At 37.7% G+C, this 27,209-nt stretch overlaps 2 protein-coding genes across 23 annotated transcripts in view; one reads left to right on the top strand and one right to left on the bottom strand.

Annotated features, from left to right (window-relative positions):
• barc (RRM1_TatSF1_like and RRM2_TatSF1_like domain-containing protein barc) overlaps positions 1–12,427 on the top strand; it is a 121,713-nt gene extending 109,286 nt beyond the window's left edge. For 8 of the 9 annotated variants that reach the window (XM_067789662.1, XM_067789661.1, XM_067789666.1 and 5 more), the window contains 4 exons: positions 8,384–8,550; positions 8,955–9,141; positions 9,215–9,351; positions 9,426–9,897. In XM_067789662.1, the coding sequence (XP_067645763.1) occupies positions 8,384–8,550; positions 8,955–9,141; positions 9,215–9,351; positions 9,426–9,777 (843 nt within the window). In that variant the 3' untranslated portion in view covers positions 9,778–9,897. Of the gene's footprint in view, positions 1–8,383; positions 8,551–8,954; positions 9,142–9,214; positions 9,352–9,425; positions 9,898–12,289 lie in introns of those variants that run through there. The other variant, XM_067789669.1, reaches the window with a different exon arrangement.
• The window catches only part of rgn (regeneration), a 399,549-nt gene continuing 375,808 nt past the window's right edge, over positions 3,469–27,209 (bottom strand). For 12 of the 14 annotated variants that reach the window (XM_067789675.1, XM_067789678.1, XM_067789671.1 and 9 more), the window contains 5 exons: positions 15,437–15,763; positions 15,222–15,333; positions 11,525–11,581; positions 9,944–10,120; positions 3,469–8,248 (listed from right to left, as the gene is read on the bottom strand). In XM_067789675.1, coding sequence (XP_067645776.1) covers positions 6,781–8,248; positions 9,944–10,120; positions 11,525–11,581; positions 15,222–15,333; positions 15,437–15,763 — 2,141 coding nt within the window. In that variant the 3' untranslated portion in view covers positions 3,469–6,780. The remainder of the gene's footprint in view (positions 8,249–9,943; positions 10,121–11,524; positions 11,582–15,221; positions 15,334–15,436; positions 15,764–27,209) is intronic. The other 2 variants (XM_067789685.1, XM_067789683.1) reach the window with 2 other exon arrangements.

Below are 27,209 nucleotides of genomic sequence, written 5' to 3'. Positions count from 1 at the left end.
ACTTTTCAAATCGACCAAGTCTGGTTGGAATCGATATTCAGAACACCAATCCATTTCGATTCCGAATAAAGTGGTTGGAATCGAAATCCAGTACAGGCCCGATAAATTTATAAGGTGTGAAATTATATCCATTTAAACACGCTGTTATATGAACGCTCCTAGTAATATTCTTGATAGACTTAATTGTCGATTATTGCCAAAAAAATGTTTGTTATACAAATTAAAAAATGCCAAGATTAAGTGAAAAATCCAAACTAAAACATCTTTACTAAGAAATTCTTGTAAACGACTTGCTGATGTCAGAGATTTCTGATGAAAAGGACGGCAATTATGTTTGCAAGGTTGCATTCCTTTGAGTTTATGTAAATGATTTTTCATACAAAATTTGACAGTTCGTTTACGCACTAGATAAATTTATACATTTACACACTTTATAAGGCATTTATAAGGTTAAATGAGTCCCCCTATTGTGTAGATTGTGGCTTAAAATGTCGGTGTAGATGTGTTAATCGGTGAGACTACCTATCATTGGTGTGGTGGTGAGCAGCTGAGGTATACTAAATGACTAAGATACTATAAAAAGTTGTCACCATAGTCTCTGAATGGTAGCTGGATATTCTATGTGAGCGTACATCCGTTTTCTGTTAAACGTTAAGTAATCCTACATTATATTAACCACTGATTTAATCTTTGTTATCGACGCCTTCGATATAAACAACAAGCTTATCCTTCATCTCTCGGAATGCAAGTTTTTGTGCACTTGTCTTCGACTACCAGCGGAATGGCAAGAATATTTTTATTCCTATAGTTGTGACTTATTCCAAAGTCTTCAATAGCCCGGGTATGAGCAGGATTCCCGCATAGAAAAATGTCGACTAACTAGTTTTTAAATTAGGTGCCGGTACACAAGTAAACAAACGAGAAGGCCGGCCGATGGGCTGGGTTTGTCTAGACTTTTGATGTAGCAGAAACAAACGAAGTTTTTTTCCTGCTAAGTCTTAGCAAGGGCCGTGTTTTCATCAATATCTCAAATACTGATACAAGTTTTACATAAATATGAGACTGGAATATAAAGACAGATCTTCTGTAGTTTTTCCTTACTTTAAGACAAAATTTCAACGAGTTGTGTAATAGAAACTATCTAAAGAAAGTTTTCGATGAAATCGAACATTTGCGTAGTAATTTTTAGTCTTACAAAGTAGAAGTTATAAGTCTCCCAAACCTCGCATTGACTTTTAACATTTTCGGGCTAGGCTAAGTTAAACTGGCCGGTCCGTGAGGTCATATACTTTTTTAGTTCATCCTGTTACCACAAGTTTGCTCAACGACCAAACTGAAACCGTTATCAGAAACCAATACCTATGCCAAAAAGTAACTCAGTCCTCTTGGCGAACACTAGAGGCTTCCTATGACCTAGGCCTTGCTTAAATTATAACTCGCACTTTGTTGAACTAAGTACAAATAAAAACATAGTTGGTGTCATGTGGGGACACATCACATGCATGACATACATTAAGTGTGGCGGCATGATTCTGGACAAGTAAGAGTTTAACCTGTTACAATATACAGAATAAAGTTGAGCCAGGGTGACTCGTGCCTCCATTGGTAGAATTTTGTTTTCGGATTCTAAAATTGGGGGTCGAAAGGTGTCTTTTGATACCAACTTTGAAAATTTTTGTTAAAAATTAGGTGGTGAACCGTCTTGTAAAACGTTACCTTTTTTCAGAACAACTGCAAAATTGTATGAGACAACTGCTAATAATCAGTTGTAAGATTTTGACGTCTTTGACAACTACACCAACACAAGGTTGTAAACGGTAATGCCACAAAAAGTTGTTAGACTAGACAACTCAACCAACATTTTTTTTGACAGGTTGAGTTTTAATCGTTGTAAACGGTAATAGGGGCATAAAATCCCCAAACTCGCTGTAGTTGTAGTAGTACTACTATCTGAGCGTACTGGATTCATATACGGCAAATGACTGCTGGAATTCTTAAGACTACCCTACACCTTCGGTATTCTATATTTTTTCCGGAACCTTTTTTGGACTATTTCGGAACCGTTTAGCGATTGTGTCTAACCTCTTTTCGGAACTGTTTCTGATCCGTTGATTTCGGAATTGTTTTCAAGATTATTTCGAACCGTTTCGAAAAAGAAAACTATTTGATAAATATATTGGAAGCATTGAATCGGGATAAGTTTGAATTATCGCCGGATCATTTTGAGATTGTTTTTGAAACTATTTTAATATTGTAACGAATTTTGGGAAATTCCCCTTATTTGAAACCTTCTGCTAACGTTCACTCCAATATTCTGTATTGCAAAATGGTCTTTATTTCACTTCGCAACTGATAGCGTGTTTAAATAAAACTGATTACTGATTACTCAGCTTGCGCTGCTAGACGTTTCGCCTTCTGCTGTATCTCCTGCTTTGTAATTGAGCTACATAAATGCGTGTGCATGTGTGAGAACAACTTCGGCTGATGACTACATCTGTGTGGGAGTTATCTCTTCGTTGCCTTGTATGTATGTGTGTAAAAGATGATTGATTTGATGTACACAAGAGCGGCAGCTTGCTTTATAGTTGTTGTGCCTTTATTTATGTATCAGATTAGTGATGCTAATATTCGTCACAATATAATATAGTTCATGCTTCGTATAGATTTCCAAGTAAACAATTTTCATTTCAGAACGTTTTCGAGAATATTTCAAAATATTTCCAGCATTGTTTCGGGTCTGTTTCGCGACTATGGGTTAATTTTCGCACTTTTTCAGGATGATTTCAGAGCTATCACCGGTTCATTTTGTGATTGTTCCCTGAATTATTTCGGAAAGTTTTCAATCTATTTAATAATTGTTTTCGTTATTATTTTGATATTTTTTCGGGACACCGTCAAGATTATTTTCTGAACTGCCTCGCAACTTTTTCCAGGATCACATCGGGGTTATATCGTAATAGTTTTGTGTTATGTTTCCTTTATGCAATCAGGGCCGCGGGTACAGGCTTGATTGTATATAAAATTAAAATTCGGTGTGTATGATTGTCCCATCACAACTATATTTGAAATAACCTTTAGAAATCTCCCAAGGATGGTCATGGGCTGAAAATAATATCCATATGTATAGAAGATGCCACGCCTCTCCCATACAAATGGAATTTTTTCAAACTTCATATCCCTGCCAATATTCATTTTAGAACAAGGAATTTAGGTAAAGAGCAGTATGATATTAAAAATGTTGGATTATGGAAAAGGGGGCGTGGCACCTTCCATATACATAAATGGTATTTTTCATACTGCATAGCTCTGGAAGAATTCATGGTAGCAATTTCAAGAGAAAATGGAACGTAAAATGTTGGAGTGGGGGTGTCATGCGATTAGAAGAAAAAATGTGAGGCAGATCGTCAATGAGAATGAGAGGAAGCGCAAAGGAAGAGAGAAAAATTGTCGACAGCTTTGGGACATATTCGAAATAAAATATTAATTTATTCGGGTTTTAATGTTGTTTTTAAAACTTTATTGTTCCTTTATAAATTTTTGTTTGTTTTTGTGTCAAATAAATATTTGCCGATTTCACAAAGGTGGTGTCTTCAATCCACCATTGCATTGTATAAGATTGCTTATTTCTATTTGCAATATAATTTTACTTTAAATATTCTTTTAAATTTTAATTTAATTTTCTATATATATAATTAATTCCTTTATGTTGCTGTATTTGGCTTTTCCAATTTGTAATTGCATTTAAAATAGATAACAGTTTTTAAACAAGTGTATATAAATATGTATGTCGGTATAAGTGGCTCCACATATGTATAATTCAATATGTTTTGTATGTCTCTTCTTGTTTCAGATTAAATATAAAAAAAACATACTGTGAGGTAATTATTAGATAAAAACTATTTTTAGCTGCACTTTTTGAATAATTTTACAGTTTAAAGTTTTTGTATTTGTTTTTCAAAATAGTTATGTACAACCATTTGCATAATAAATTACATTATAACAATCGAAATTGGTAATTTTACAAAAAAACATGAGCTATAGTAGATTTTGTTTAATACATTTGTATACAAAACACTAAGAGTTAAAAACATGTACATAAATATTGCTTAATAACATTAAAAATTAAATTTTATATTCTTAAAAGCATGTGATTCAATTAATGATGCTTAATTTACGAACTTAGCTGCAGCTTCTTTATTTATATTTAAAATTAAAATTACATAAAACCTTATATTGGTCGTTTTATATATAAGTATGTATGTATGTATTTAAGGATGGTGAATTTTAAAATTAAAATTTAGTATTCAGTTTAATTAAGTTTATTATGGAGCGGGAAAGGTGCGTGTCAATATTTTCTTTTACATTAAATTGTTAAAATATAGGTTTAAAGGAAATTTTAAAAATACTTTAATAAAAATTGATATTTTATATCAGAGCTGGTCAGCTGTGGCATGCGCTTTGTTGATTTTTACGCACAATATGAAAATATTTGTTAAAATTTACAAACCGATAAGCATTGTGCATTCTATATAAAACTACGTAATATTTTCTATATTGTGCTTTTATTATGATGTGAATTATTCTATACATGCCAGAGCAACTGAGGTATCTGTCCCACCCTAGAGTCAATAGAGGCCCTCAAAAATTCTAGGAGCGCTCAAAATTATGGCGTTACAAGAAATATGATTATGTAGGAGTATTTTATGACTCCGAACCGAAATCATAAAAATTTTAAGCCGTATGCTAAGCATGTATATTTAATAAAGCAATTTTGCACAAATATTCATATTGTATTATGGTAAATTTATTATTAGAATAAAAATAAGGTATGTACGTCTTTAGTTAGATCGCATAATTCCCCCTTCAGTACGACGTAGATGTGGAGACTTGCGCCTTTTCCAAATCACCATTGTTCGAAACAACGCTACGTTTATGGTTCCCTAGTTTCAATGGACTTTCCCGAAAAAAATAATGTAATTTGAAAACAAAAATGCAATGCAATATTTATATTAGACGTATAAGATCCATAAACATCTCCAAGAGACTTCAAAATAGATTATTTTCGTAGTCTAAAAGGTGCCGAAAATGAACTGTCTATGAAGCCAATATGTGTCTTATATGAATCATATACTATATATAAATTTGGGCTCATATGGGGCGACCATCCGACCATATTAATATCTGACTCCTAAACGAGCAATAAATATCCTGCACTATTTAAATCATGATGTTTATTTGGGAAAGTCGTGCAAGGTCGTAGGCCGAAGGTCTGCTAAGCAGTTGCAAGGTAACCTAAACCAAGTGACCAGGTAGCACTTATGAAGCTGGATAGGCGTGCCTTCAAGCGCGGGGCTGCAAAATTTTTAAGATCATGTACAAATCCTACGATATTAGGTTTACAAAGTTGTTCATATCTCTAAAGAGATAAGATTTAAGGCTCAAGATGGGCGTGCTGACAGGGTACCGCCATCTGTCGTCAAATGCTTATAAATTAGGACATGCCACTGACAGTCGATATAGGAAGTGCGAGTTGTAGAAAAAAACGGTTGAGCACGTTTTGTTAGAAGGGACGGCAGAGATCAAATCTCGATGGAGCAATTAAGCTTGGTGTAAGAACACTTCTTGTATTTATCAAGTCCTGGAACTCAAATGGGATTTCCGATTATTTTCAAGCGAAATCTGGAAATACTATGGACATATGCAGTCTGTGCGATGTATCTTATTGTTCGACCAGTGCAATCCAATGTAACCCCGTACAGCGATATAAAAGTCGCCGGTCTAAACATTCTCAGCCGCATATGAATAAAGTAACAGCATGTTCATGCACTACCTCAACTGTTTGCGAACGATTTTATTAGACCACTTAGAGATTATCGTCTGATGACAGGCACTCTTAAAATCTCAGGAGTATCGACTTCGCTTCCGATCTTGATTCAAGCTTCAGCATAGCAAATTGATCTAAGGTCAGGTGGTAGACTCTCTTTCTATATATTAGCTCGGATATGGTTAACTCTTATATGGATATCTTGAAATTTAAGGTCGACCGGATACAACTTTAAAAGTACGTATTTTAAATAAACTTCCTTTATGTTTGTTATATATAAACTAATATCAAATTCTTAGTTAAAGTCTGGCTACACCCATATATTTACGAATACGGTTTTATTTAAAACCTATTCGAACTTCTCGGCATTTTATGGTATGCTAGTTGTGAATTGATAATTAAAATTTTAGATCATCAATAACTATGCATTTTATAAATTTACAAGCGAGAATTTTTATGTAAGTATGTCACTTTATATAGCCTTGGTTGTAATGTAGTATAAAAGTTTAAGCTAAATAGTGCCTTAACTGTAATTTTAACGAAGGCTTTGTTAAAAACTTTTGCAAAGCTTTGTTTTACCACTTTTGGGCGCTTCATAGTTAGGCTTAAAAAAATACTAAATTGTAATTGGTATTTTGTAGAGCATTAATCAATTAATTTTTAAAATAGTAATTATAAAGCAGAAAAAAAAATAGTTTTTCCTTCAAATCAAATGAATAGCAGCAATGATTTATAAACTAAAGTGACTTATTTTTAGCTTCATTTTTTAAGCGATGTTTTTGGGATAGAACGATCTAGACGCAGCCGGTTTTAAGGAAAAAAGATTCACTATTTACACATTTTTCATTTATAGTTTGTAACTAAATTTCAAAATAGAGTTTTGCTACGTCCATCACATTTATCCCATTAACTCTAATATCAAGTGATTTGGTTTTTTTCCTATTCCTTCTTTGCGTTTATTCATTCTCGAATGCCTCGTTGCCATTTTGTTTTAAAACTTCTTCAGTTTTCTTAGACTTTCGTCGCTTGCGCATTTCGAAGAATTTACGTTGATCCTCGGGTGAGAGTCGCGATAGACGTTCGGCATATTTACGTTTCCTTTCTTCAAGCGCTTGCCGCACGCGCTCATCTTCTTGCTTCTTGAGCGCTTGTAAACGTTCTTGTTTTTGGCGTTCACGTTCTTTAGCTGCTCGTTGTTCTGCCTCATCACACGCCTTTAGCGCTTCTTCTTCAGCTTTGATTTGTGCTTCGTGCTCTTCTTTGCGTCGTCTTTCTGCCTCTTCAAGTTCTTTCCTGATACGCTCCTCTTCCTCCTCAAACCTGCGTTGTTCTTCTTCACGTTTGGCAATCTCCTCTTGACGTTGGCGCAGCAATTCCTCTCGTCGTCTATTTTCTTCTTCAAGACGTTCTAGTTCTTGTTTTTCCAGTTTACGCGCTTCTTCAAGTCGTTGTAATTCTAGTCGTTTTTCTTCTTCCTCCTCCTGCCGTTTGATCTCTTCCTGGCGCTGCTTCTCCTCTTCTTCTAAATGTCGGCGATTTTCCTCGTCTTCTTTACGCTTCCGTTCCTGTTGTTCTTTCAGTTCACGTTCACGTTCATCTTGTGCCTGTTTTAAGTGTTCCTCGTATTCCCTACGTTGTTGTTCCTCTCTTTCTAGGCGTTCTTTTTCTCGCTTCGCCTCTTCCTTGGCACGCTCTTCCTCTGCCTCGCGTAACGCTTTCTCTTTTTCAATGCGTTCTTGCAGTTCGCGTTCACGTTGTCTGCTAATGCGTTCTTGACGTATCCGTTCGCTGCTATTGTACTCTTCGTGTTTCTTTTGTTCTTCGGCCTGCTGTTTTTTCAACGTTTCCAATTCTTGTTGATGACGCTGTCGTTCTTGTGCGACCTCGTGTTGACGTAATTCATCTAATTCACGGTTTGGCAGTTCTGGTTGTGGACCCTGTTGTTCATGTGATTTTTGTTGTTGGTCTTGTTGTTCTTGCTGTTGACGTTCGCGTTGCTGATGCATTCGAATTTCATTCTCTCGTATACGTTGACGCTGTGCAGCCAAACGACGTTCCTTTTCTTGTTGCATACGTTGGCTCCGCTCCTTTTTGCGTTGCAATCGCCGCAGTTCTTTTTGTCGCTGACGTGATACCGTTCGGTCATGTGGAGTACGTGGATGGCCATGTCCACGTTGATTGTGTAATGCATTGTTTGCCTTAATTGGAGATGTTGTTGTTGCAGCAAAAATTTCATTGTCACGTAGCACTGTTGCTAAAGATGTAGGAGTCGACTGAGATTCGATATCATTCGGATGAACATTTGGTTGAGTTTGAGGGTGCTGAGGCCGACGACGAAGCTCATGAGGGCCACGACTTCCGCCTCTTCGTTTAGGGATCACAATTTGTTCATCGCTGCCAACGGCTTTTACTCTAACTTTGGATCTGAAAGTAACGAAAAAAAAGCAGGGAAGTTAAGATAACAATTTATGAACTACGCTTGTAATAAATTTATGATATAGCAATGAAAAATGTTACTTCATTTATATTTTTTTTTAAATCTCTATCTCTTTATTGTAGGTTGAATCTGTGGGACTAGCTTTGAATATCTTAGATGAATATAATCTTCGTGGTAACAAAATTCGCGTTCAACGTGCCGAATTCCAAATGCGTGGTGAATATAATCCAGCATTAAAGCCGAAACGCAAAAAGAAGGATAAGGAGAAATTGCAGAAAATTAAAGAAAAGTAAGTACAAACAGCGATAAATAGGCAAAGTGAAAGTTTGAGAGCTAGAAGGGGCTGATTTTAGTTGGGGCAATTTAAACTGCCAGCGGTTCGGCCCTTAACTCAAAAGCACTCCAATAACCTGTGATTTTTTACGTTACGGCCGGGGCACCACTCGTTAGGTATATTCTGATAGAGGATTCAAATTCAATACGTCAATGTGAATGGAATAAATCCCACAGCCACACAAAAAACTAGGCGGACTTGAAAAAATGGGGAAAAATTATGGCGTCCTTTTCAGTTTTGAAAGTCCGCAAATAATTGTTAACGTTTCTCGACTGAAGAAAATTAATTTGACTTGAATTAAAGGCTTTTACAATCATTGCCAATACAAATAAAAACTATGCATCTTTTGTCTATTTTAGATTATTCGATTGGCGACCAGAAAAGATGCGCGGCGAACGTTCAAAGAACGAGAAAGTTGTCATTATTAAAAATTTGTTCGATCCAAGTATTTTTGAGAAGGAAGTACAGCTTATACTCGACTATCAAAATGACTTGCGTGAAGAGTGCAGCAAATGCGGTACTGTGCGGAAAGTTGTTATATATGATGTGAGTAAGCAGGAGAGAAGAAAAGAATTTTTATAACAATTGGACTTAATTATTTTGCTCTTTAATCATGCAGCGTCATCCTGAAGGAGTTGCTCAAATTAATATGGCCGACCCCGAAGAAGCCGATATGGTAATACAAATGATGCAGGGACGTTACTTTGGTCAACGACAGCTAACCGCTGAACATTGGGATGGAAGGACCAAATACAAGTAATTTTTTTACAATGATAAGCTTGAAGGCTTTATTTTTACAAATTTTTTTTATATTTTTCAAACACAATCAGGGTTGTTGAATCTGAGGCGGAAACAAAAAAGCGACTTAGTAATTGGGATCAATTTTTAACGCAAGAGGAAAATGAGAAAAAAATCGAGGAATCCAAGTCACTGGACACTGCTAAAGAAGATAAGTTATGTGCAGAGGCGCCGGCAGTAACTAAAAATGTGCTAAACGTTACAGATGTAGAAAGCAATGTTGAAATACCTAAACCAAATGAGATTAAAATTGCGGAAAACGAAGAGAAAACTGAATGTGCATCAGGGGCGCTGGAAGCAACTGAAGACGATATATTAAGTGCTGGGAATAAGAAAATGAAAGAAGGGCAAGAAGATACAAGGCAAAAAGTTTCGGAAAAATAAATTCATTCAAAAATTACTAGGTACAAATTGCTACTAATAGGACCTTCAAACCCAAATGTGCATGTATTTAAACGCTTAACTAATTGTAAAAAAATAAAACTTTATGAATACACATTCTAATCAGTTGAATATCATTTATAAGCATACAATTAATTCGCAAATTTACCTGGCTCCATTTTTGCCCGGTTGATCCATCACTTCCAATATAACCTCATTAGCAAATTGATGTGGATAAGTAGCATTCCAACGGTTGTATACTTTGTGACGATTTCTTTCGCTGACCTTCGGCATTTTATGTTGACAAATAAAACGAAATTTATCCGGACATGGACGTGCAGACCATCTGTTTGTTGCGAATAAAGAATGAAATATAATTAGAATAATGTATGCAATAATTAAAATATTTATATACAAATGTTTGTATGTGCGTGCGTGCTCATTAGCATAGCCATTTTGTAGTGAAAGTAAAGCTGAAATGAATCTTATGTACGAAATTAAAAATGCATTTCACGTTGCAATTTGGCTGGTTTGTGATTTCCATTTTATTGCGCTTATAGATTTTTACGGTGTACATTTATATATGTAAATATTTGAATGTGATTCTGTACATATGTACATACATATCTCTGTAAGTTGAAACGAATGCGTTTGTTTTGTTTATATTCCCGTCCGGCCAAAGAGTATATATTTGTTAAGAGGCGTCACTCGATACTTTGTTGTTGCCAAAGCAACCCTGTCATGTCGAATGTGATTCTCAAGGAAGTTTTGTTTAGTTTTTTTTAATTGAATCCTATATAGTTATGCGGTAAAGTGACTTTGCATAATTACGATTTTTAGAAAGAGAATTAATTAATTAATTTAATACAATCAGTAAAATAAACACAAATACCCCACGAAAATGTATAGAAAGCGTTTTTATAAATACATCTGATAAAAAAAACCAACGACTACCTTGAGAAAACATCGAGTAATTTGCTTTGGCAACAACAAAAGTATCGAGTGACGCCTCTTGACAAATATATACTCTTTGGTCCGGCGCTACACATCATTAGCACGTCAATTGACCGCAATTCGCTTTTAAGTTGATGGGCAGTCAGACAACTTGATTAACCATTTCACACATTCTACTATCCGCATTTTAAGTACATTTTGCATTAAACCACAATGCCAGAGTCTGGGAGTGGGTTATGGTTGTGGTATAGCATTGAAATTAAATATCCATTATAGTATATAGTTTGTATACCACATACAAAATATATAAATAAGAGACGTCTATAAAAAGGAAAACACGAGCTCTAGAAGTACGAGGTTGTGGCATCTATCTACATTGATAGTTTACATGGAAATACATTTTTTTCTACTCTTTGGTCTTCCACGTTCTCTGTACAAAAGATTTTCTCTGCGAACCCCCTAGTGAAATTTCTCAGCACATACTTTTCTAGCGCATTTAAACCATCTTCAACAATTAAAACCTCCAGCTTTTGATTGCAATTTAATGCGAACACAGCAGACTAAAATAGCTATATTTTCAGAACAGGCCTGATAGAATTAATATGTAAAGCTAAGATCGCCATAACCTTACTCTCGTATAACGGGCTTATTTTTCCCTGAACCTAAAATTTGTGTGTGCCTTCAAATGATGATGAATATGGATGCTTTGAAATTTTCAACTTTAAAAAGCATTAGCAATGATTGTTTCATTTATGTAGTAGGAATTTGTTGCATTTGGTGAACAAATTTTACTTACCTGTATTCTAGATTTGGATCAAACACAGCACAATGATTTTCCAGATTCTGTCTGATCCTGCAAGATAGGCGCTCATTAATAAGATCACGAACAAATTTTTAATATGCGAATTAGGTTGTGAATGTATGTAAATATGCCAATGAAATTCAGTTTGAGGTTAAATTAGTGAATTTCTTTTTTTTTTTATCAACTTAACATCTACTAAAGATTTCCACCGATCCTAACAAAAGCGGGACTGTGTAAAATTAATTATAGAGTACAACAGCAATTTTGCAACAAAGTAATCATGGTATCTTCCCGAAAGGTGGCATCGCACAACTAATATTTTTTGAACAAACTTATATTTCAGTACGCCTAGTTTAGTTATACCCGCCGCGTACTTGTACATAAGTGTATTATAAGTATGATTAAATGACGGTGGTACGTAATGGCTTAAAGAAATCCAGATAGATATATTCTTTTTATCAAAATTATCAGCATCGAAAAATATTTTGATTGAGCCATGTCTGTCCGTCCGTTAACAGGATAAAAAATAAATAAATACTTTGCGTCATTTACCTCCGAGCAGATTTAGGCCGAGCTTCTCTTCCAATTTGCGTCGTGTTCCTTTTTTAAATTTCCCTACAAATCGGCGGGTAGGTCGCTACATGTTTTTTGCCGACCCCGGACGGCATCTACAAGGCAGCTGAATTTTCACTGAGAAGCTTTTTATGGCAAAAATACACTCCGAAGACTTTTTTCTAAGTTTTGATGTTACTTTTTCAGGGAGTTGAACCCAGGACACTCGGCGTGGTAGGCGGATATCTTTACGAAACTTGTTATGCTGGCTAACCTGCATCCAGAATAGATTGTTATTGAAAATGGACAAAACCAAACGCTAACCACTCCCACTTTTTCGGTATCGCAAATTTCGAAAAATGGAAAAAATACGATAATTCTTTACCAAAGACGGATAAAGTAACGAAAATTGATTTGTGATTTGGCTTTATGATGAGAAACAGAAATTTGGAGCACTTTTGAAAATGGGTGTGGAACTGCCTACATTCAGAAAAATAAAATTTGAATGTGTTTCAAGCATATCATAAAATTTTGGCATGGATTTTGTATCTGCTTTATACTTGTATAGAAATCGGAAAGGATGCTATTATTCAATACCAAAGAGAGATAAAAGGATTAAACATAATCACCCTTATCGCGAGTTTTATTTTCACCCGAAAATATTCACAGTTTTTGTACACTCTATCGCAGAGGGTGGCGAAAAAGTTTTACGTGTTCGAAAAAGATTTCACCTTATCGGCAAGTCTTTGTTCGGGCGAAATGAACAGCGGGGAAACCCAAATTTGTTCACTTATATTTTACAGGCGAACGAGAGGAAAACAAAATTTAAGTAATTTTTTGTTTTGAAATTTGATACTCTTATAATTATATGTTCTTTTATTATTAGAAATAAATCAATAAATAATGCACAATCGGAAGCTGAGTGGAAGAAGTGAAATTCCTGTATTGCTGTAAATTCTATTTTTTATGACAACGTATCAGTCGGCCAAGTTATCCAATGTGGACAAAGCAACGGTTCCAAAATGTTGAGCACCTCACTGAAACAAGATTGGCTAAGACCCACTTCATGGTCCTTTCCGACGCCTTTTCCCTATGCGAAAAAACGAAGAAATGTGCACAATTTTACAATTGGTGGAACTCCAAATTTTTGCTTCAATGGTGGCAAGGAGTGGCAAGAATACCTAGCAAATATTAGAATGCCGAATTGTTTAGCCTGTAATATTGGCGAAAACTAATTGAAAAAAAATTAACTTGTTATTCAAATGTGCTGAAAATAGTAATTTTTGGCTTACAGTGAATCATTTAGCTCCAAAGGGTTAGAACTGTCCCTTAATTGCCTCCGAACCGCTTTCACATTTATGTATATTCTCCTCACGCTCAATCAATACCAAGCTAAGTGCAATACTTAACATTATTTTATAAATTTTTTATTTATATTTTTGTTGTATTTTATGGAAATATATGCTTGGTTACAAAATTTACACAATTGTAAGTTAATTATTTGTTCACTGCCAATTCGCAATAGAGCATCAGCTGTTTCGAAGTGAACTTTTGTCCGCCCGAAATTGCCGATAGGCGGAAAAAGTTCACCCGAACAAAAGAAGTGAAGGCGAACACTTTTCCGCGTGAACTTCGCGATAAGGAAGAATGTGTCGGTTTTGTAAAGTTTTACATGCTGTAAATCAAAATCCATTAAAGATATCGTGTAGAAATTTGGTAAGAGGTTGTCCTCTCCACTGTACACACACACGTTAAACTGGTCACAAGTTGTCCCTTGGCCATGCTTGCAGTGTCCTGATGAGTTTTAGCTTTTAGTTCTTACAAATATTCCTTACTAATAACAATAAACAGCATCTCATACTAAATAAAAAAAAAAGTAAGGCGCGAATAACCTCCGAAGAGATTTTAGGGCGATCTTCTCTTCCGATTTGCGTCGTGCTCCTTTTAATTTCTCCCACAAATTGGCGGGACGGGACCTACATGTTTTATGCTGACTCCGAACGGCATCTGCAAGGCAAATGCATTTTCACCGAGAAGCTTTTCATGACAGAAATACACTCGGAGTGCTTGCCAATCACTGCCGAGGGGCGACCCCGCTTAGAAAAACATTCTTCTATTTGAAAAAAATTTGTTTCTAAATTTTGATGTTGCTTTGGCCTACGCGCGAACCCAGGATCCTCGGTGTGGTAGGCGGAGCACGCTACCACCACACCATCGCGGTCGCCAGCATCTCATACTAACAGCTCGAAATTCCACCATTTAAACCACTTTTTTACAATTTTCTTAGAGGCATCAGGAACTTGTTAGGGTGTTGATGCAAAATATTGCCAAAAATATACCTTCCAGCGTTAAAAAAAACAATGGAAGGAGCTGTAGTGGAGAGCTGAAGTGTTAGTTTGTTAAGTTTTGAAAATAAAAAATAGTTCAGACGTGCTGGACTATAGGTATGGTTAGCGAAAATGAAATAAACCATGGTTACTCTGGTGCGAAGAAAATTCTAATTTTGTTGTACTGCCTTAAGTTTATTTTATCCAATGTTGCCTCTTAGCTTCTGGCGTTTTCTTTTCCGGGAAAAGTGTTAACACTGCTGTTACCCTCACACTTGGGTTACTTGACACTCTGCAAAATGGCTGAGTTTGAAGGTAATAGTGTTCTTTTTCTTCTTCAGTTGAAAATACTTCGTGAAATAAACACACATACACACAGAATAGAAAACGCCATTAGTCTAAAAAACACATGTTATAGGTTTCTCAAAATTCGATTTGATTTTTGATAATTTTTTCAGAAGGAAATTAAGACTTTCGCTCACATAAAAACTATGTTTCAAACCTTGTATGGCAGAAAATTTAAAGCACTCTTCAGAAATCAATGCGAATTTCGAAATCCCTTTAACCTATACTTTGTTAGACTAAAAATGAATGCGCTAAAAATTGCATACTTAAAAAAATTCTGAAACCCCCAAAGAAAAAGTTCGAAATGTTCGCAAAACTTTCTCAAACATTCGATATTTTTCGAAAACGCAATGAAATAAAAAAAAAAATGGTTTGAAAAATTCACCAAATGCATCAAGCAAAAAAGCAATACCCGGTTTGCATTGGATTTCTTTAGACTTTATATAACAAATATAATATTTTATTACTCAGGTTCCATTCGACTAAAGGCGTCATATGTGAGATTCTTGCCACTTATACTCCACTGCCACACATTGCTTTGCCAATCGTATGTAGCGCCAATCCAAATGGGACCATTTGCTGCACAAAAAGAAAACGAAAAGTAATTATAAATGGGTTGGGTTTTCAAATGATAATATAGAAATGTAATAAATTTTGAAAATCTTGACATTCGGTTACTCACATCCCACTTGTTCATCATATTTCTTGAGGAAGACTCGCAATTTACGATCTTGAATCTTTTGTGGTTCTGCTAATTTTGCATTTTTGTCCTTACAGAAGAAATGCGCCTCCAGCCAACTGCTGGGTTGTGGCAACAGTGAGTAGCATTCCGTTCCAACACGCTGAAAATGTGGTGGGCACATTGCGTACATTCGACGATTACGTAATGATTTCGATGCAGCGTATTGTGCATTTGTTGTTTGTGACATTCGGTCTAATCCATTTTCGTTCATAAAAGAAACGCCTGCCGAAGCAGCTGATATGTGATATGCATTTGTAAAGGGCGCTACTAAAAGTAAATAAATGATTATTGTAATGGAGAAGAAATCGAAATCTGAATGGAATGTTTTTTTTTTTTCATTAGCTGGATTTTTTCTATGAAGACGTATTGAATTATATTCACTGTTCAGAGGAATAACCCTATCGCGGCTGCCAGGTTGAAAACGCTCTGTTTCAGAATTCAGTTGAATAAAGGCCTATCTCAGAAATTTCTTCATAATCGCCCCATCCCACGTCGAAATATATTGATTAAGAGCGTTTTTGAAACCAATTCTGTGATAAGATTTTTGAATAACATTCTAAAGTTTTTTTTATTTTTCTGGGTTAGGGCGGAATAGGGTGATACTCCACTCTAGGTTTCTACTTCGGAATGAGAGGTACTTTCATAAAAGGTTGCTTTGTTGGAGTTGAAATCCCACGCCGTCCGGAAGTATTCAGCGCCATTCCCACGACAGGGTTGGTTATGTATCGTAATAACTTGAATTTCAACAGGCTGACGGATATTATTTTACAATATTATTTATTATTTAATCCAATCTAAAACTGACATTCATGGATCAACTCCACGCAGTAGAGTTACTCTTCGTTCTCATTCAGAAATGTAATAATAATATTTTGGTGTGGTATATGCACATTAGAGTTATGGGGGCTTAGATTATACCGCTGTAGGTAAAGCGACAAAAATCCAAATCACGTTCCTGAGTTGTGCGGTAGGCTTGGGGTCTGTCTTGACGTTGTGGAAAGCACACGTACAAGCCGTTTGTGCAGCAAAGAAAGCTCGCGCAGTGACGCAAAGAAAGTTTGCAGTCGAAAAGCTGCTCACGAAACAAACAGCAGGTGATTACTCCACTCGGCTCTCACATCTGCTCACTGAGAGCAATCTTCAACCTGACGATGTGACCGAGCAGTTGGAGCATACTGCTGTCTCATTACGTACCGCAGCTGCTGACACGATAGATTTCCAGCGAGCGCGTTAAAACTACTGGTACGATTAGGAATGTCACGCTGTATCGGAAGAAAGGACGTTGCCTACAGTCACACGCGGTTTTCTAAGCGTTATCGTGATGCGAAAAAGGATGAGAAACGCCTATTTAGAAGGAAAAGCATGCTGAACAACGCATGAAAAGTTTACCAAAAAATCCGACGAATAACGGAGGGTTTCAAGGCCATGGCTGATACCTGTGGGAATGATAACGGCACCTCTCTGAAGTTGGCAATACAACTTTAACGTGGAAAAAAATTACCAATTGGGAAAATTGCCACGAATTTGCCGTAATTTATCCGTGAAACAAGAAAATTTGCCGCGACTATATTTTAGAAAATATCGAGTGGCAAGCCAACTTCACGTGAAGTTAACGTGCCACCCTCAGAAAATCACCTTAGAGACCAGTTAGGAAAATAATTATTGCACATGAATTTGCTGTAAATCGAGCAAAGAGTCAGTTCACATACGCCTCGGCAACCACGCCACTGTTGGCAGCCATAAATTCGAAATAGTAAAATACTTCGTTTATTTGGGAAGCAGCATTAACACTAACAACAACGTCAGCTCTGAAATCCTGCGAAGAATCACTCTTGCCCATAAATGCTACTTTGGACTAGAGAGGCAATTGAAAAGTTGAGAGGAGTCGGCAAATAAAAATCATGCTCTACAAGTCACTTGTCGTACCCTCTTGAATGAATTTGGTATTTTAGTCGCCTCTTATGACGGACATACCTGCCGCTAGTGAAGGGTGAAGATTTTTGAAAGTTAGAGGAATGTATTGTGCAGACTGAAAAATTATGGCAAAATTACAATAGCGAAAAGAAAGGCAGGTAATGGTTGTTAAAAGCTTTGGAACGCCAAAATATGCAGAAGTAGGACTTTTGAGCCATAAACAGCCCAACATTCATATCTGAAACGCTGATTAAGCGAGATTGTTCCATATGAACAAGTCCAGAGGGTGGATACATAACTTCAGAGCTAACAATATACGTTAGGTATATTCCTGGACTTAGAGGATCCCTTCAGTAACGTTATTACGGATCGCCTCTGCAGTCGATATGGTGCTTTGTTGCACAGCTCGTGTTTTTTGATGTAAACAAGTACGCCAATTCAACAGCGAGATGAAGCCAAAATATCACTGACTATCAGCGAAAAAAATACTAATGAAATACGGGAATTCGCTAAGAGATTCGACAATTAAGAATACAACAACAGATCAAAAATAACATAGAATATACAAAATCAGCGAACGTGATTCGATTCGAGATCTTCAACAGGCGGCGTTCCTACGCAGGGAAGCTTCGGGTCTCCCGTCAGTATAATAACAAATAACAAATCAGCTAGACATTTCCACCTGGTTCTGTACCGGTTACAAAAAAGAAGTAAAAAAAAACTTCGACGTATCGATAATTGGGACACGTTCATTAACAATACGAATATCAGAACAGGATCCAGTTGTGAGCTAGATCGAAAGCAGGGGTCTGCATTCCATAGCACAATTGTGCTGTCATTGCGTATGCGAAATGGCAATCACTTTAAATTTTTGAGGCTCATGATCTAAAGCGAAAATATAGTACTAGTTCACAACGAGTTGGGAAGTAATACAGTGGTGCCACCGTATCATCGCGTATGATGTTATCATATAAAAGTAGATCGTTAAACGCATTGGTCAAATGCTCAACGGGAGCTAAGACAGTCGCCAAATAGGCTAGGTCTACGCTAGTGCTGACCTTATATAATTTTCTGCAGCGTAACAACAATATCGAATAGTTTTCCTCTAAGTAGCTTTTCCACCAATATAAAAAAGACAAAAACTACAGTTTTTTCTATTCTCCCACGCGTTTCGACACTTCTTATACATCTTCATCAGGGAGTCCGATTTAAGTAACTTCTCATTAAGCTACGAAAGTGAAACTTCACATATGGGTTAAGACACCGAGACAATGCAACAAAAGTATAAAAAAAAAATCCGTTAGGTTGCTCATGGTTAAATAATTAGATAAGAATTTGGATCACAATTAATTGACTATATATTGATAAGTTAACTCCTTTTCTACCAACTTTCGCTCCACTTTTAAATTTTTATTTCTCACAAATATTTTTATAATTTCTTTATAATTTCTATGTCAAGACTTTAAAATCAAAGTTCAGTAAGAATATGTAGTTATACAAGGACACTATTTTCGCTGATTTTTGTCCATTTATATAAAGGAAATACTTAAATTTTTTTATTTTCTTTTTATTGTAAAATTGACTTCACCTGTCTGGTTTATTGCATCATGATCTAGGTTAGGTTAGTTTGAACTGGACTGTCCATGAGGACCTCACATAGACTGAATGAGTCCGTAGTGTTACCAGATGTTTTTTTTAACGACCAAACTGAAAAAACCCTATCAAAAACCAGGACCTATGTTATAAAATAACTCCGTCCTGTTGGCAAATACTAGAAGCTTCATAGGACTTAAGCCACTTGCTGCTTCTAGATCTGACAGCTGTATCACTCCTAATAGCTAGAGTCTTAGCCTGGAAAGGGCAGGACACGAGCACAGAACGTGCTCGATCGTTTCCTCCTCCAACCCGCACTTTCTACATATGCTATAACTGACCAAGCGTAATTTAAAGGCATGTGACGCCAGAAGGCAGTGTCCAGTCAGAATACCCGTCATGAGCAACTTAATTAGTCTAAGGTTGTAAGACCTACACATAATCTTCGACACTTTACAGTCCCGCGCTTGAACCCACGCCTTTCCCGCTTGGTCGATCCTGTGCAACTCTCGCCTTCGCTTAATCTCGCCCAGTCTAATTGGGACCTCTACGGAGCAAGCTTCAAGGGATGCGCCCTTTTTAGCTAGTTCATCCGTTTTTTCATTCCCATCTATTCCCATATGTCCTGGGACCCAATATAGATGTATGCTTTTCCCCGTCCCGATTATTTCCGGTGATTGCTTACACTACTAACACACTTTTAGATGTTGTGCTATGCGAGATTATGGCTTTAATTGCTGCTTGGCTGTCAATATCAAAGTTAACACGGCTGCAGTAATGTCTAAATTGGGGGAACATATGGCTGAGGAAGAGTGTGGTCGATCGTTTCCTCCTCCAACCCGCACTTCCTACATATGCTATAACTGGCCAAGCCTAATTTAAAGGCATGTGACGCCAGAAGGCAGTGTCCAGTCAGAATACCCGTCATGAGTCTACAGTCCTCTATTTTTAATGATAGAAGCAACTTTGTTAGTCTAAGGTTGTAAGACCTACACATAATCTTCGACACTTTACAGCTCGGCGCTTGATAATATTTCCGCTTGGTGAACGCTACAGTAATCTGGCAGCCTGTAGGATCTGCTTATTTTCGGATCAGCACAATATACCGCAGACCCTACTCCTTCCACTACTTTGGAACCATCTGTGTATACATGTATCGCCTCGTCCGCCATTTGCGCATCCTTGCGCCAACCGTCCACCTCTATTGTGGCCTTAAGATCGCCCTCGAAGCGCAGATAGGGAATCAGGTAGTCTGTATAGTTCAAATTAAAACTATTTATTTTTAATTGTGAATTTAGAAAATATTTAACTTTATTTTTTTAAAAGATGTTTTTTTGATAACTTCCAATATTTTCATTTTGAAATATTATACAAAATAAAATGATTAAAATAAGCTAAGGGTTCTAGTATATTATTGCTAGTTTGTTGAAGAACTGCTCCAATAGCAACATTTGATGCATCTACTGCTAATGATAAAGTAGCATTTTTGTCGAAATGCGTAAGTAAAGTATTTTTAGCAAAAAGTTTTTTAACATTTTCGAAAGCTGTTGTGGTTTCATTTGTCCAATTTAATTGTTTGAGTTTGTTTTTAATTGCATGTGTTAACATGTCATGAAGAGGACTAAGTTCTGTTGCTAACATTTTAATATATCTGTGATAGTAATTTATCATACCTAAAAATTTTTGTAATTTATTTATAGAAATTGGTTTTTCAAAATTTGTTATGATTTCAATTCTATCTAAAGATGGTTTAATACCTTCGCCTGAAATTTCGTAACTTAAGAAATTTAATTTATTTACACCGAGAGTACATTTTGAAGGTTTAATATTTAAATTATATTCTTCAAGTCTTTTGAAAACTGATTTTAAATGATTTATATGTTGATCTTCATTATCACTGGCAATAAGAATGTCATCAATGTATGTAAATACAAAATCGAAATCAGAAAATACTTCATTAATAAAGCGTTGGAAAGTTTGAGCACTGTTTCGCAAACCGAAAGGCATTCTTACGAATTCAAACATTCCAAAAGGGGTAGTTATTGCAGTTTTATGAATGTCTTCTTCTGCCATTGGAATTTGGTGGTAAGCACGCACAAGATCAATTTTGGAAAAAAATTGTTTGTTTTTTAAATCAATTGTTAAATCGTGAATATGTGGTAAAGGATACCGATCTGGTGTAGTAATAAAATTAAGTCTTCGATAGTCTCCGCAAGGTCTCCAATCATTTGGTTCTTTTTTAGGAACGAGATGAAGTGGAGATGTAATAGGAGAATTTGAGGGTCTGCATATACCCGTTTTAACTAAAAATTCAAATTCAGCTTTAGCAATTTTAAGTTTGATTGGATCAAGACGTCTGGGTTTCGAAAATGGTAAAATACCTTTTGTTTCTATCCTGTGAACCGTATGGTGTTTAACTTTTTTAGTATAATCTGGTTCACAGGTAATAGACGGAAATTCATTAAGTAATTTTGAAAACTTATTTTCGACAATAGGAATTTTAAGTGAGAAAATATCAGAAAATCCAGAAGATCCAGTAACTTTAATTTTTGTAGTAGAATCAATTATTTCTTTATTTTTAATATTGACAATAATTCCGAATTTTTCTAAAAAGTTTGCTCCTAAAATTGGTGTATCAATATTCGCAATAATGAATGGAAATTCAAAATCTCTTCTTAAACCTAAATCAATTTTAAGTAGTTTTGTACCGAAAGTTTCAATTGAAGAACCGTTTGCTGCGGTAAAAGTAAGATCCGAATTTCTTTTATAAATTTTAAATTTAGAAAAAGGAATAACTGATACAACTGCACCTGTATCGATAAGAAAATTAAGTTTATTGAATTTATCAAATATGAATAGGCGACGAGTAGGTTTAATAATAGTTCCATTATCCGTCACCGTCTTAATGGATCGTTTCAGTTTAAATTTTGTTCGTAATTTGAATTATGATTTTGATTAAAATTGCATGGGGGTATACATTTGAGAGCGTTATTCTTAAATTTTTTGTGATACCAACAAATAGTTGTTTGTGAATTAAAATTACGATTGTTTGAAAAATTTCTGGATCTGGAAAAATTTCGAGATTTAGATCTATTTCTATCTTTAGTTCTTGAACGAATATATAATTGATTAATATCATTAGAAATTTTATTTAAATTTTGATAAATAGCCGTAGTTAATTCAGTTAAATTTTTAACGCATTGTTCTAAAATATTATTATTTATATTTGAGACTACAGGAGATTTGGAGGAATGAGGTTTATTGATTAAATCAAAAAGTTTGTCAGCTAAAATAATAATTTCATCTCCTGGCAGGATCGCCATTTATAGTTCAAATTAAAACTATTTATTTTTAATTGTGAATTTAGAAAATATTTAACTTTATTTTTTTAAAAGATGTTTTTTTGATAACTTCCAATATTTTCATTTTGAAATATTATACAAAATAAAATGATTTAAAAGTAATTTATAAAAACAAAGTATATGTAACTAAAGTAGATAACCCTATAGTCTGTTTGTCTTGTGATTGATGACGCTATAGTACTATGGCCGTATGGTCGGCGCTCAAGCTGTCCCGAGGTACCGATCCTGGTCGCAGTTGTTAACTCTATGTTCTTTGCTACCAGGTTTACAGGTGGAATGTGCACAATGGCATACAGTGCAGCCGTCGGGGTTGTTTTCAGGGCACCCGTAATGCTAAGCATTGATAGTTTGCATACTCCCTCTAATTTTTTGAGGTATGTTGTTTTTTGTGTGTCTTTCCACCAAACAAGAACTCCATAGTATAGAATAGGGCTTATAATCGATGTAAAAACCCAATGAGAAAGAGAGGGCGATAAGCCCCACGTACACTCCAGCATACTTTTACATGCATAAAGTGCCGTTGAGGCCTTCTTCACCCTCTCCTCCACGTTGAGCTTCCAAGACAGCTTACTGTCTAGAATCATTCCTAGATATTTTGTGCAATGTTTCTCCTGTAGGGTCACCCCTCCTAACTTAGGCCTGGTCCAATTTGGGACCTTGTACCTCTTTATAAACAGGACCATATTCGTCTTCTCCGCGATGGCTTTCAACCCGACATTAGATGCCCAGTTATGAATATCGAGAAGCGCCCGATCCATCAAAGAGCTAATAGTTGGAAGGCACTTTCCACTTATGACAATGGCAACGTCATCTGCGTAAGCCGTAAGTTTTACGGGTCCCTCATCGAATCGCCTGAGCAGTTGGCTGATAACCAGCGTCCACAGCAGAGGTGATAGCACCCTCCCTGCGGCGTGCTCTTGTCCACTGATTTCGTGGCCTCGTACAATCCCCATTGTGATGTAATCTTCCTGCAATTTAACGTGCAGCCGATCCATCTGGTTAAGGCTGGATGTACTTTAATGTAATTAAGACCACCCATAATCGCCCATTTAGAAACATTATTGAAAGCCCCGGCAAAGTCTAAGAAGACCCTTAGAGCATATTCCTTATATTCCAGGGATTTCTCTATATTTATTACCACCCTATGCAATACGGTGTCTACCAATTGCCTTTGGTGTACGCAAGCTGTGTTGTGGAGAGCAGCTTTTCATCCACGTTGGACTTTATGTACACATCTATGAGCCTCTCAAAGGTTTTGAGCAGAAATGATGTTAAGCAAATTGGTCTATAGTCTTTGGGATACACGTGACCGATTTTTCCCACCTTTGGTAGAAAGCTACTCGAGCAGTTCTCCAGGAGTGCGGTACATGATTCAGTCTTATGCACCAATCGAATATTATTTTAAGCCATTCCACGACCGCCCTACTTGAAACTTGTAGCATGGCCGGGAATATACTATCTTAGTCCTGCGATTTAAACTTTGAAAACGTCTTCACTGCCCATTCGATCTTGGTATCGGTCACCAAGCCCGGCACAACCAGCTCCGTGATCGAAGTGTGAGTGCTGTCTGCTGGCTCTTCTAATCAATCTCCCGCTGGGAAATGTCTATCGAGAAGCACCTCAAGGGATTCCTCAATATTACGTAACCATTCCCCGTTCTCTTTATTAGTCCCTGGACTATGTTTCCTATTGCTAGGACTTTTTGCAACCGTGCTGTTTCGCTGGAGCACTCTATGTCCGTACTTTTTCATGAGATTCTCTTGGCCCTGGAAATTTCACGCTTGTACATCCGCAGTAGATCCCTGTACTCGTCCCGACACGCTTTGATAGCTAAACATTTCTTTCACCTGTCTTCTTAGAAGACTCAGCTCATTGCTCCATTATTGCGGCTTGGATTTTCCTCTGAATCTTCTTAAAGGGCAAGCTTTGTTATACACAGTTGTTGTTGTTGTTGTAGCAGTGCTTCGCCCCACCTAACAGCTGCGACCGATCACAGATTGTCATCAATATCCTCTAACGGGAGTCTAAGGAAACTTGCTGTTTCAACAGGGGTGGACCATAAGGAAAGGGGTGTTAGAGGCGTTGGTTCCACATTACAATTAAAGAGATGGTTGGTGTCATGTGGGGACACATTGCAAGCGGGGCATACATTTTGTATGTCGGGGTTGATTCTGGATAGGTAAGAGTTTAACCTGTTACAGTATCCAGAACGAAGTTGAGCCAGAGTGACTCGCGTTTCCCTGGGGAGTATGCGTTCCTCTTCCGCGAGTTTTGGATACTTTTATTTGAGTACTGGATTCACCGGGCAATTCCCGGCATAAAGGTCCGACGCCTGTTTGTGGAGTTCACCAAGGAGCTGCTTGTGTTTTTTCGCTTCATACAGCTGGGTTCTCAGGTGCCGTATTTCCTCAAAATGCTTACGGAGATGACTCCTTAAGCCCCTAGGCGGTGCTGACTCATCAATCAGATGTCTGTTGGGATGCCCAGATTTCTGGGTGTTTAACAGGAACTGTTTGGTCAGCATCTCGTTTCTCTCCCTGATGGGGAGTATTCACGCCTCATTATTTAGATGGTATTCTGGGGACATAAGAAGACAGCCCGTGGCAATTCTGAGAGCAGTATTTTGGCAGGTCTGTAGCTTCTTCCAGTGGGTGATTTTTAGGCTTGGCGACCATATGGGTGACGCGTAGCACGTAATCGGCTGGCTAATTGCTTTGTATGTAGTCATGAGCGTTTCTTTATCTTTTCCCCAGGTACTGCCAGCAAGGGATTTGTTATGGCTCTGAATTCTCGGAACAATTGCGGCTGCGTGCTCACCAAAATGTAGATCCTGATCAAACGTCACACCCAAGATTTTGGGGTGTAGGACAGTCGGTAGCGTAGTGCCATCGACGTGGATGTTCAAAATGGTCGACATTTGGGACGTCCATGTTGTAAATAAGGTCGCGGAAGATTTAGTCGAAAAAACTGGAGAGATCAGGGAGGTAGCCGTTTATTTTATTGCATAGCTCATCGATCTGTGGGCCTGGGCCTGTAGCCATTACTGTGCAGTCATCGGCGTAGGAAACGATTGTGGTGAAGGTAGCTTAGATATGTAGAAATTAAACAAAAGTGGGGATAGGACACAACCCTGTGGCACCCCTTGTTTAATTCTCCTTGGCTTTGATGTTTCGTTTCTAAATTGCACCGATGCCTGCCGACCACCCAGATAATTTGCGCATCAGTCGGGATAGGGAGGGAAGCAAAGAGGTTGTCTGTAAAAGATTTATATTCTTCCCACTTTCCTTTTTAAAGTTTATGAAAGTGCGTTTTTCGGTAACGATGAAGTCGGCGGTACGTCGAGCGAAATAAGTATAGGCAGGTGGTCGGATGCCAATGTTACCATCGGCTGCCAGTCGACGCAGTTTACGAGTTCTGCGCTCACGATTGAGATATCTGGCGAACTGTGACAGCTTCCTACCATACGTCTGGGGGCGTCTCCGTTTATTGTGCAGAACGTCGTTTCTTCTATTTGATCTGTCAACATCTCACCCCTACTGTCCGCCCGCAAGTTTGAATGCCATAGATCGTGATGGGCATTGAAATCGCCTAAGATAATGCGATTGTTGCCATTGAGTAAGGCTCTGATATTAGGGCGGTATCCACTGGGGCAACAGGTGGCAGGGAGATGTAGATGTTGATGATTTCTAGGTTTGCATCGCCTGACCGGACAGATAGGCCTTGACGTTCTAAGATATTATCCCTGCGGTCGATGCCAGGATCAAATATATAATTTTGCATAGAGTGGTGTATTATAAACGCGAGGCCGCCTCCATTTCCGCTCTCGCGATCTTTTCTGTGGACATTATACCCAGAGAAGGTCTGCAATGCAGATCGAGCTGTGAGTTTAGTCTCTTGAATCGCAGCAATGCGGATGTTGTGCCGCTTCATGAAATCGACTATCTCCGTAATCTTCCCAGTTAGTCCATTACAGTTTAACTGCAGAATTCTGAAGTGCATGGGGGGAGACGTCGCCACTCTGGGAGTAAGTGACGGGTGACTACGCCTGGGTTGAGGAAGGCCAGGACGCAATTGCTGTTGTGGCCCTGGGACTGCGCGTCCTTGGGCAAGCATTGGGGTACCCGGATGATTTGGGTTTGCGACCTGGCAACATGGCGCAATGAAACCCGTCGGGGGGTTGCCGTCGCGGAGACCAGAAAATCTAGGAAAGTGGCAGCACCCAAGGCAGGAGCTGCATTGGGCGGATGTCGCAAACATATATATTCTGTGCTGGCAAACGGTGCAAACGGAGGTAGGGACTAAGAGTCTGTTTCCCTGATCTACAAGATTGCTGCCGGAAAAGAGGGGGGAGAAGACGGGGGCAGGGGCTGTTGCTCAGCATTGCTTCCGAATCTGCTACGGAGATTGTAGTTATGAGTGGTAGCAGCTGTTTGAGTTGTTAGCGCCGTGAGGCGCGAGCAGCAGCGGGTACTTGTTGTGGCTTGCTGAGCAGCGGGGCTGCTGGAACGTAGGGGGGGGGGGGGGGCGCTTAGGCGTAGACTACGGGACGCCCTTGGGCGTGAACAGCAAGGAGCCACAAAAGATTTATAAAAGTTACGTGGACGTCGGGTTTTGGGATCAAGCCCAGAACAAACTGTCCGATGCAACCATCTCTTACACGAGACACACTGAACAGAGTATGACCGTCCTAAAAAGATTCTTTTCCGGCAGATGCAGCAAAACATTTCTCAGGACCTGGGTCAGGAGACGGACCCGGATTGGATTCGATACCTTCCCGGAGCAGGAGAATATGGCGCAGTCCTGCTGCAAAGAGCTGCTGGGAGGATGACAATTTGTGGGAGGGA

This window comes from Eurosta solidaginis, chromosome 5 (assembly GCF_040869045.1).
Source record: "Eurosta solidaginis isolate ZX-2024a chromosome 5, ASM4086904v1, whole genome shotgun sequence".
Classification (NCBI taxonomy): Eukaryota; Metazoa; Arthropoda; class Insecta; order Diptera; family Tephritidae; genus Eurosta; species Eurosta solidaginis.
This window is presented reverse-complemented; position numbering and strand designations above follow the sequence as displayed.